This window comes from Triticum urartu, chromosome 2, assembly GCF_003073215.2.
Source record: "Triticum urartu cultivar G1812 chromosome 2, Tu2.1, whole genome shotgun sequence".
Classification (NCBI taxonomy): domain Eukaryota; kingdom Viridiplantae; phylum Streptophyta; class Magnoliopsida; order Poales; family Poaceae; genus Triticum; species Triticum urartu.
The window spans coordinates 702,665,252-702,676,846 of NC_053023.1; the positions used below are offsets into that span (position 1 = coordinate 702,665,252).

General features: G+C 44.0%; 2 protein-coding genes across 2 annotated transcripts; both read left to right on the forward strand.

The window, feature by feature from the left end:
• Nucleotides 1-3,310: 3,310 nt before the first annotated feature.
• On the forward strand, nucleotides 3,311-5,790 carry LOC125534214 (zinc finger MYM-type protein 1-like). Its single transcript, XM_048697493.1, has 2 exons — nucleotides 3,311-5,411; nucleotides 5,485-5,790. Exons 1-2 carry the CDS (start codon nucleotides 3,700-3,702, stop codon nucleotides 5,705-5,707), a joined length of 1,935 nt encoding a protein of 644 aa, XP_048553450.1. The 5' UTR covers nucleotides 3,311-3,699; the 3' UTR covers nucleotides 5,708-5,790.
• A 4,524-nt stretch (nucleotides 5,791-10,314) lies between these two features.
• LOC125538031 (probable E3 ubiquitin ligase SUD1) lies at nucleotides 10,315-11,276 on the forward strand (the record flags this gene model as incomplete). The annotated part of the gene is made up of 4 exons (XM_048701340.1): nucleotides 10,315-10,369; nucleotides 10,465-10,562; nucleotides 10,665-10,703; nucleotides 10,785-11,276. Coding segments are annotated over 4 exons (684 nt in total), but the record flags the coding sequence as incomplete, so codon positions are not given.
• Between the last annotated feature and the right edge of the window lie 319 nt (nucleotides 11,277-11,595).

An 11,595-nucleotide genomic window follows, 5' to 3' on the forward strand; every position in this document is an offset into this window, starting at 1 on the left:
AGTCCGCAAATAGAGAGCGTAGGGAGTTGCACATTGACTAATAGGCAGTTGGCTTGAACAATAGACTAAGTTGCACATATCCCTTGCAGGGGAGGTGGGGTAGGGTGTGCCAACAGTGAAAAACTACGCATCCACGAGTAGGGAGAAGGGTTGCACAACGACTACTAGGTAGTTGGTCGGGACAGTAGACTAGTTGCACCATATAGCACGAAAGTTGGCATCGAAAAAATTTCGTCGAAACATACCCATGTGGGATCTAGTTTCAAAGATCTCGTCACGAGAAATCCAACAGTGAAGACGGATCTAAATTCCGACGCATGGTTTGAAAGATATGACTTTTTAAAATTTTGAAAAATCCGAAATAAATAGACGTGGATCTGTTTTTCGTCACATGTGACAAGTCTGATCGCATTTAATGCTAGTAGTCACATGCACTAGCAGACAATACATGCATATATGCATGCGAGTGATAAAGCGGCCGCTCGTTCTCTCCAACAAGCGCGCATGCACTTTTAAAATTTCAGGAAAGAAGAAATTGAAGGTGTTTTGTTCGGGGATTTTCGTCCATCATCCAATTACAGCAGTATCCCAAAACATTATGTGCATTTTGGTAACGCTGCGTCGTAATTGACTCCACCGTAACATTATGTACACTTTTGCTCGATACCGCCCGTCCCCCACCGTAATCATGTTGCGTTACCGTCCTCTCCGCCTCCCCACGATCCTATCCTCCTCGTACAGAGTCCCCCGTCACGTTGCCCCAATCTTGTTCGCCTTCACACGATCTCCTCTGCCTCGTCGAAGCCGCTGGTCAGCGCCACCACGCCAGCCGCCGGAGCTCGCTCGTTGGCCTGCATCTCGGCGAGGAGCCCCCTCACACCGACGGACCCGAGGACGACCCCCTCCTGTCCATCAGCCTAGACTCCTCTTCTATCCGCACAAACCCGCAAGATCCCTTTCCATGATCTGTTATTGCTATCGTTGGTCGACAAGTCCTTGTTTATTCGCATTTGACAAGATCATGTGGTGAGTCTGTTCTGTGCATACAATCTACAGAACTCACCCAGTCACTTGGTACCTTTACATGCATGAAACAAACAAAAGAGTAGATGCACCTGTTACACCGTGTCCCACTCCCACCGCCGCTTGATTCCATTACTAGTCCTGTTACCTTTGGTTGCACTCAGCCATCTAAATGCTCTTATATATTTCTTTATAACGAGAGTACCAAACACCTCCTAAGATTCACGTTTCTCCGTCTCATGTATACGGCGCCTGGGCTGCGTGAATTATTTACGTTCTTCCGTCAACCTCCAACTCCTGATAATGTAACAAATTAATTGGTTAATTGGTTAGCTAGTTGGTTTAGTGCTGACTTTGCACGAGCTGGTTCTGGTTTCTTCAAACAAGCCTGACCAAGTGACCCCCGACCAAGGATACGTCGCCGTCGCTATCGAATTTCCTGGTCGAATTTCGGGAATACTTATATACCCACTCCAGCTTCCCCCATCACCCGTGTCACCTTATCCACCGGCTACGTAGTCGATTAATTCTAGCTTTCCTCATGCAGCTGGTAACCACTCGAACGCGTTTACCGGTCGGTGTCTGCTGATGTCTGAACGTGGCGTCCCGACCCCCGACTTGATCCATCCCTCTCCTCACCAACTCCTTGCTCCGGGAACGCAAAAAATGGCATGGTCAGGTCAGCGGTGAAGAGCAGAAAATGCCCTTGAGCTGACCATCGTTTCTTTGAAACAGTATGCGTAACACTTGCTCGGCTGGGCACCATTTGACCCTTCTAATCCTCGTTCCTCATCCTCGAACCCTAGATAACCTAACATACTCTGCCCATCCCTTTCAAGCTTCAAGTCAACCGCACTGCATGTGTAGGTCGATCGATGCCCACACCTACCTCTCACACGGCCTCTTGCATTGCATTGCATGCATCGCCTCACCGTGAAGTTTTCCAGCCCGGTGCGCATATCTCCCTTGACGTTGACAGACCCGAGGACGACCCCCTCTTGTCCCTCTGCCTAGACTCCTCTACAATCCTTACAAGCCGCCAAGATCCTTTTCCATGATCTGTTTATTGCCATCGTTCGCCACCAAGTCCTTGTTTATTCACATTTGCCAAGATCATGTGGTGAGTCCGTTCTGTACATACAATCTATAGAACTCATCCAGTTATGTGGTCTGATTACACACACATCCAAACACAGTACAATTTTGTTACTTGATACCTTTACATGCACTAGTAAGCGTGCACGCGCACGTATCGTTTGGAAGTCATGGTTTTCTCTCTCTTAACCTCACCTGCTAAGGGGATAAGAGCATCTACAATTAGACTGGACCAATATGACCCACTCCTATATGTCCACTGACACATCGTGCAGTTTCCAAAAGTGTCTGCTTTTGTCCATCCACGCGGAGTTGTCATTCACATGCATATGATTGGTTAGGATGAGGAAAGAGAGAGAAAAGAAAGAACTAAAGTTGTCTAGGGTGGGCTGCATTCAATGTAGCAAACTGCCTGGACATCCACATTTCTTTCCCATATACAAACTGAGTTTGAGTTTTCACAAACAACCAAAACATATGAGGATGAAGTAGGGGGTCCAATCGGGTGCAACGGCGGAGCTGGGGGGGGGGGGCAGCAGGGGCCACGGCTCCCCCCAACATGCAGGATTTTTTTAATACCTATGCTTATTTATGTAGAGAACCATGTGGTCTGCTGTATGCCTCTCTCCAAAAGTGCATTTTGACAAAATAGAGTGCTAGTATTGTGCACAGAAGATCCCACTGAAAGTGCCTTGCTTTGTTGACTTTTGTTCTCACTCCCAGCCACACACACGAGCCATCCCATTCTTTTCTTTCTCATTCCTGAAGCGTCTCGCTGTCTCTCCTTCTCTGTTCTTCCAAGACCAAGGCGGAAAGAGGAGGAAATTCCCCAAGAACCGCTCCTTAATTCTCTCTTTCTGCGTTTGGAGCACATCAGGAAGCACTCATCCAGGTAAAAGGTCACAGATCTATCACTTTGTTCTTCTTATTTGTATTATCTATTTGTGGATCTGGTTTTTTATTAGAACCATGATTAATCTCGGTAGGATACTCATGGCTAAAAATAAAATGAAGACTATGGATTCTTTCTATAAGAAGAAAATTAGACTTGATGAGGCATTGGTTTCAGATGTTGCTTGTCCTAATTTGGAAGAAGCAGAGGGAGGGGGAGGGGGAGAGGAGGAGGAAGAAGAAAAAGAAGATGATGGAGGGGAGGAGGAGCAACCTGTTGAGGAGGAGGAAGAAGAAGAGGCTCCACTTAGAATTAATAGGGTCGATGATGGTAGTGGTGTTCTGGTAGTGGAAAGAGACCTAGGGCTGCGTTGCCAACTTTGGGATCTTCCTGTCAATGACCAAGAGAAAGCAAGAAAAGCGTATGTGAAATGTGGAGCATATCACTTTAAAAAGGAAATATACCCTCCTACTGGTCCAGAAAGCCACCCACGCAGGTTTCAATATCATTGGTTCAAGGCATTTCCTTGGTTAGAATACTCACCTACAGAAAATGCAGTCTTTTGCTTTCCATGTTTTCTGTTTTCTAAGAAGCCACTTGGGAAAGTTGGATCAGATGTGTTCACTGTGAAAGGGTTCAATAATTGGAGAAAGGTTAACAACGGAAAGAATTGTGCTTTCTTAACTCATATGGAAAATAGTTGTAACTCTGCTCACAACTATGCGGCCAAATGTTATGACAATTTGAAGAATCAACAATGCCATATTGAACAGCTAATGGAGAGACAAACAACAGAAGATATAAGAGCAAACAGGCTGAGGCTTAGGGCAACAATTGATACATTGCGGTGGCTAGCATTTCAAGCCTGCCCTTTCCGAGGACATGATGAAAGTGTGGGCTCAAAGAATCAAGGTAATTTTCTTGAAATGGTAAAACTGATAGCTTCTTATGATGAGGAGGTTGGTGCTGTTGTACTAGGCAATGCTCCAGGAAATGCAAAGTATACTTCACCAACAATTCAAAAAGAAATCATGCATATTATGGCTTGTGATGTGCAAAGTTCAATCCGCAATGAAATTGGCGATGCCAAGTTTTGCCCGCTTATTGATGAATCAAGAGATGAATCTAAAAGAGAGCAAATGGCCATTGTTCTCCGTTTTGTTGATAAACAAGGTTTCAATCGAGAACGTCTTTTTGATCTTGTTCATGTTAAAGATACATCTTCAGCAACTTTAAAAGAAGAAATAGATTTTGTTTTATCCCAACATGATTTGGATGTTCAAAATATTCGGGGACAAGGATATGATGGTGCTAGCAACATGCATGGAGAGTGGAACGGTCTACATGCCAAGTTTATGGAAAAGTGTCCATACGCATACTATGTTCATTGTATTGCTCATCGATTGCAATTAGCTCTTGTTGGTGCATCTAAAGAAGTAACCGAAGTCCATAATTTTTTTGATCATCTTTCTCTTGTTGTCAATACTGTTGTGTCTTCTAGCAAGAGAAATGATGAGCTGCATGCTAATCAAGTGGCTGCAATGGAGCATCTCATTGAGCTCAGTGAGCTTGAAACAGGAAGTGGAGCAAACCAGGCCAGAACTTTGCGGCGGCCTTGTGACACTAGATGGAGTTCTCACTATGGTTCGGTTTGTAGCCTCTTGAAGCTTTACGGTCCTACATTTTTGGTACTAAAAAATATTGCTACTACTAGTGGGTCAGGTTCTTCACCTTCTGCACGAGCTAAGGCTGCTGGTGCTGTTAGGTTGATGATGTCATTTGACTTCGTATTTATTCTGCATGTCATGAAAGAGTTGATGGGAATAACAAATATGTTATGCAAGAAACTACAGCAGAAATCCCAAGATATTTTGAATGCCATGGATGATGTTTCCACTACAAAGAAATTGGTACAAGAGCTAAGAGATGATGGCTGGGCTAAGTTGATTAGTGATGTGAATTTGTTTTGCCAGAAACATGGAATTACTGCTCCAAATATGACTGACAACTATGTTGATTTTATTCAGTCTCATGCAGATGATCTCAGTACAGCCGAGCATCACTATCGGTATGATATTTTTACAGTTGCAGTTGACCAACAACTACATGAACTAAACTGCAGGTTCAGCGAACAAGCAACAGAGATTCTCATCCTCTGCAATTCTTTGAATCCCAAGGACTCATTTAGTTCATTGAACATTGATGATGTATGTTCTCTCGCCTCAAAATACTACCCCGCTGACTTTTCAGAACAGGAAAGAAACAATTTGAGATGTCAACTACAACATTATGAGCTTGATGTACCTACAAATCCAAGGATTCAGAATCTGTCAAGTGTAGGAGATCTTTGTCAACAACTTGCAAAAACAGGAAAATCAGTGGATTATTATTTGATTGACAGGTCATACAATATTTCCGCTCTTGTATTATTTGCTTTGACCATTACATCAAGTGTTAATTGATTTTATTTGCAGGTTAATTCGACTTGTTCTCACTTTGCCTGTCTCAACCGCAACAACAGAACGTGCATTTTCGGCAATGAAAGTTGTTAAAACAAGACTCCAAAATAAAATGGAAGACATGTTTTTAAGAGATTGCTTGTTGATCTACATCGAGAAAGAGATTGCAGTAGGATTCTCAACTGATGCAATTATTGATGAATTCAATACAACGGACCGTCGCGTGGACTTCGAGTGATAACTGTTAGTTCATCAACGTCTAATTGTATATTTTGCTTCCAACCTATTGATGTATAGAGATATGCCTATGTTATGAACACTTGGTTGGTTATATACTTACATATTTTGCTATCTCAGTATGAATTTCTATATATTCTTATAAATTCCATATACCTTATTAAATTTTGGAGTTGTGGTCAATGTTCGGCCCCCCTTGTGTGTATTTCCTGGCTCCGCCGTTGATCGGGTGGACTTTTTCCTTCTCTCCTGTCCGGATTTTCCATCCAAAGAAATGAGGACGAAGTAATGGGGGTCCAATTGTAGATACTCCAAGTGATAGTTTGCTTCCTCCCTTCCGAGTCCCACCTCGCTCCGTCGCTCATGCTTCAGTGAACCGAAAAATTATCGACAACATACCATTCCTGACACGTTTTATCTTCTGATGAACACAACAATCTATTGATCATCATTAAAACAGTGTATGATGTTAGTTACAACCAACTAACTACAATCATGGTATTCATCTCACCAATTTTACGATCATGCACAAATTTATTGCTCGCTCCCTCACACACACAACTTCTTTTAAAATAAAACCAGGTGACTGAGTCTTCAGATGGTAAATCTCTTCGTAGGCATTCCAGATGTAGCATGTTGAGAACATCTTGGCCTATATGATAATGAAGAGGAAAAATAGAGTTCACACGAAGCTAGTATGTTAGTAACCTTAAGATAAATATGAATTACTCCCTCCATCCAACAATATAAGATTGTTTTTCAAGCTAGCATAGCTTGAAAAACGTTCTTATATTATGGGATGGAGGAGTACCTTTTACAAATAACTTTGAAACCACAATCTCCCGCACTTATGTCTTCTCAAGCAGTACTACAACGATACTTTCTGCCAAGCAAAACATCAAAACAGCTAAGAAATATCAAGATAGCTTACAAACAGAAAATGAGTTAATTAGTACTGTCATATTATACTTGAGAAAATAGCATTCTTTCAATATCCAAAATTAGAAAACCATCGATGATTTAGTATGATCGACACATTTACTGGGGATGTGACATGTCATCTGCTCTCCGATGTCCCATATAACATTACAAAAACAGAGAGATTGTTTGCATATATGAAACGAACAGAAGAGCAAAAGCACCTGTTACACCATGATTCCACCGCTACTTGATTCCATTACCAGTCCAGTTACCTTCCTTATATTTCTTCAGGGCACGTTTCTCGGTCTCATATATAGGGCGCCTGGGCTGCGTGAATTATTTACGTTCTTCCGTCAACCTCCAACTCCTGACGATGTAACAAACTGTTATATAGCAATTCTAACGGCAGCAATTAATTGGTTAGCTAGTTTGACCTTTGGTTTAGTGCTGACTTTGAACGAGCTGGTACTGGTTTCTTCAAGCAAGTCTGACAAGGGAAATGGATCGACCAAGGATACGTCGTCGTCGCTATCGAATTTCCGGAGTACTATACCCACTCCAGTTTCCTCCGTCACCCGTGTCACCTTATCCACCGGCTACGTAGTCAAATAATTCCATCATTCGTCATGCAGCTGGTAACTACTAACTACTCGAACGCGTTTACCATACACTAGTGCTAATATATATTCTCCCGCTCGTTGTCTGCATGTCTGAACGTGGCGTCCGGACCCCCGACTTGATCCATCCCTCTGCTCACCAACTCCCAGCAAGCGCTGAACACATGGCAGTGGTGATGTTCCTTCTTCCGGAAATGCAAAAAATGTCATGGTCAGCTCAGGGGTGAAGAGCAGAAAATGCCCTTGAGCTGACCATCGTTTCTTTGAAACAGTATGCGTAACACTTGCTCGGCTAGGCGCCATTTGACCCTTCTAATCCTCATTCCTCATCCTCGAACCCTAGATAACCTAACATACTCTGCCGGTCTGCCCATCCCTTTCAACTGCGTGCGTGTAGTGTAGGTCGAATGATGCCCCCACCTGCTACCTCTCACGGTCTCTTGCATTGCATTGCATGCATATCGCTCCGGCTCATGCATGCTGCCTCACCGTGAAGGTTTCCAGCCCGGTGCTACCTCTCCCGACGGCCGGCCGGCAGCAACTCGCGTGCGCGGATCTCCCGGCAGCCGCGCCTCTCGATCGTGTATCAGCAAGCTGATATCTGCATGGAAACACGTGCGGGCTAAGGCGTCATCAACGACGGCTTGCTGGTATATCCGGCACGTGAGCTCGTCTATGTACGTGAGCAATGATGATTTTGCGGACGATGCATGGACGACACTGGGTAATAATCGTTGGATTGAATCCCTCCATACCTAAGCAATGTCAGATCCTACCATCGTCCACCTGTCGTGCATAAAAGGTCGTGCTTCACGTATGTACTAGCGCCCTAGCGCAAAAAAAGCCAAGCAGCAAACTCCAAGCGCCTACTACACGAGACGACGAGAGGGGAGCGAAAGGAGATCGGCAACTCCCGCGTGTGACTCGTACGAGCGCATCGAGACCGGAAGGGCGACACGCGCAACCGCACACCATCCTGTCCACTCGCCTCCATCCACTCCTCGCCTTCAACCACGACGATCGGGTGCATCATCGGACTACGCGACGTCATCTACGCCGAGCCACCGATCTGCACCAGCAAGCTGAATCCCTCCGTCAAGTTGTGCGACTACATGACGGGGAAAAAACGAACCGTCAAGCACATCTGCTAAAAGCGACACCAACATGCATCATCCACACGACAGACCGGTGTGGAACGAGATGCAATCTCTGACACGACACGATATTGACACTTCGTCGTTACAAGAGACGCCTTCAAGCAACGCATCGTCGTTGAAACGGGGCTGCAACACCATGGCTAAGGTATTTATGACGTTGTCTTCATCAACATTTTCATTAACACTGCTGCCACCTCATCCATAAGATGGATATCTCCAGTGTCCTCTGACAGTACTACTACAAGATGCTTCATCGACGGCAACAAGGACCGCTCAAGACGACGACGTTCACCGCTTCATTCAGGACAACACAAGTGCATCGACACGGCGTCAGTGTAGTAACGACTCATATACGGTCACACGGTTCTGGCAAAAATGATGTGTGCTCGATGTGTTTCCTCCGGTCCTGGCAAAATCGGTGGTCTCATTGCTGACAACGCCCTCTGATATCCGCAAGGTGCATCGTCAATGACTGCAACTCCGTCATCTAGAGCATATCGCAATTTTTTGCACCTCATGCTTTGTGCGGTCTCATCATCCAGGACGACTACACCATTGTCCACGACTACCTCAATCATATCTGCATCATCATGGTCAACTACCTCGACATCGACATACTCGGCTACGTTTACAACTACTAGTTGATGTTCCGCAGGCGCACATGATTTAGTTGTAGTATTTTTGAATTAAAAGTATCAATCCCACATGGAGCACAGGAAATGGTATATGCCTTTTCTAGTGGTTTATCGGAATGTGCCCACAAGTTAATTGTGATTCAAAGCAAATGTGTTGCAAAAGGTGAAAATATTGCAAGAGGTTATAATGAGAATTTAAAGTGCACAAGAATAAAATAAAATACAAGAGGCAATGGAAATGATGAAAACATGAATATGGCTAAGGCGGTCTTAAGAAATCAGGGTTCTCCATTAGTATGTATGCTACGTCACTATGCAGATGCAAAATCCTAGGTTCGGATAACTGATCCACCTCATATGTTTTTGTAAGTGGGCGGAGCCAATTACATATACGTGCATACATGCAGCAGCTCCGTATCAGCTGAATGTGAGGTGGAATGGCGATAGCGTGTATGGTACTCCCTCCGTTCCTAAATACTTGTCTTTCTAGACATTTCAAATGACTATTACATACGGATGTATGTAGACATATTTTAGAGTGTAGATTCACTCATTTTGCTTCGTGTGTAGTCACTTGTTGAAATGCCTAGAAAGACAAGTATTTAGGAACGGAGGGAGTACATGGCTACACATGTTGGCATGTATGTCGTACCAAACTCTGCTCAGTAATAGAAATGATGTGAGGTGGCTTAGTTATCCGACCTAGAATTATGCAATCACATAATTATGTTTTATACACACTAGTGGTGAATCCAAACTCCCCAAGAACATCTTAGCGTTATTGTTGATTCAAATCGCTTTCATTTGTTATCTCGTTCTTTTACTTTACTAGATGACCCGTTGCGCCGATGGTGCAAAAAGCATCAGCCAGCCGAGTCTTCAAACCATGTGCATGTGATAGTTTAAGAGATATGCTTTTATCTCATTATATGGTATCATGACATATGAAAATGAAGCAATGACAATATCTGATAATAGCATACATGGGTTTCATAAAGTAAGTTGTAGTAGGATCAGACTGAAGACATAAAAATATTTGAACACTGATTAGATCATAAGCAAATAGAAACATAGTGAGGATCATGTGGATATATTTAATTATATAAATTTACTGTTTTACCAATCAATCAATTGAAATTTTGTAAATCCAGAGGTGTTGGTTGTGGAACTTTTGGCAAATACTTACCCTTCTCGCACATTGCACCAGGAAATTTGCTGTTGTTCAAACAATGCCGCGTGCAGTCGTAGCATGGTTGACCACGGTTGTATTCAATTCTGCCATTGCTGTTTGCCATCCCTCGGCTGCCGGTAGCAGGCAGATTGAAGTCCAATGGTAAATGAATGTTCAGAGAGTATCACTGAACTTCCTTTGATGGAAGTTAATGTTCTATCTTGTTTGGGCTTACATGAGCAAATATTTTGTTGCAGATCTGTTTGCTATTACTGTCGGACTGTGCGTCATATCAACTATTGTTGCCGCCTGTAGAGACTTATCTGCCTGTATGACTTCTGGAGAAACATGCCTTGTACTCCCTCCGTTCGGAATTACTTGTCGCAGAAATGGATGTATCTAGATGTATTTTAGCTCTAGATACATCCATATTCAAGACAAGTAATTCCGAAGGGAGGGAGTAGCTTTGAAGAGGCATCTGGTTTTCTTCATATGGGTCAGGAATTTAATCTAGGTGGTTTCATTCATTTTTCTGGTGTATGCTACAGCTGAATAACTTGATTGCCTCTGCTGCCAGATGGTCATCATTCCTCTCTTGATGGGTTTGCTGGTTGATCTATCACTGATATCACCCTTCGCCGGGCCTGTTGATGATTTCCCAGTTCTAAACTTTTTCTGCACTTTTCTCCTAGGACGGTTCTCCAAACGCATCTGGATCAAGTCCTTCGTCGACGAAAGGTTGGAAGCGAAACTCAACCGGGCAAAGGAAGATTTATGCGTGGAGCTCAGACTGATGTGGTGGTTCTTTCAAGATGTGTGCGTGCCCGTCGCCGTGAAGCTGGTCGCTGCCCTAGGTGTTCCTTATGTGCTCGCCAAGGTCATCTTCCCAAGATTGGGCTTCTCCGCGGACGTGAACTTGACAGTCTACCGTTACGTGTGGTCGGTCCGCCTCGGCTTGTGGGCACTCTGCTGTCTTGGCAAGGTGTTGCGCGTCGAAATGCACGATTCTATCAGGGACGACCGCTACATCATAGGGCAGAGGTTGCAAGACGTTGGAGACCAAGGCTGAAGACTCTTTGCTGGGAACTTCTTTTTGTATGTAGTCGTAGTAGTTAGTTCACTTCAGAGAGGGATATGGTGAGTGCTATCAACAGTTTGCGCGCAAACGTGTAGGCCACATTACTGGCAAGACGGATGCAAATGTGATGGTTCCAGACAGATAAATTTCCTGCGAAACTTGTAGATAAGGGCTTGGTTTTCCGTGCGGAATAATTTTGCTGAATTCAACATCTGCAAATATCTAACTTGACAAGGCACATTTTGCGTGCTTGTTTGCAAATCACGGCCGGCTGAATTCAGTTACCACTTTGCTTGGCATCCTTGCTTTT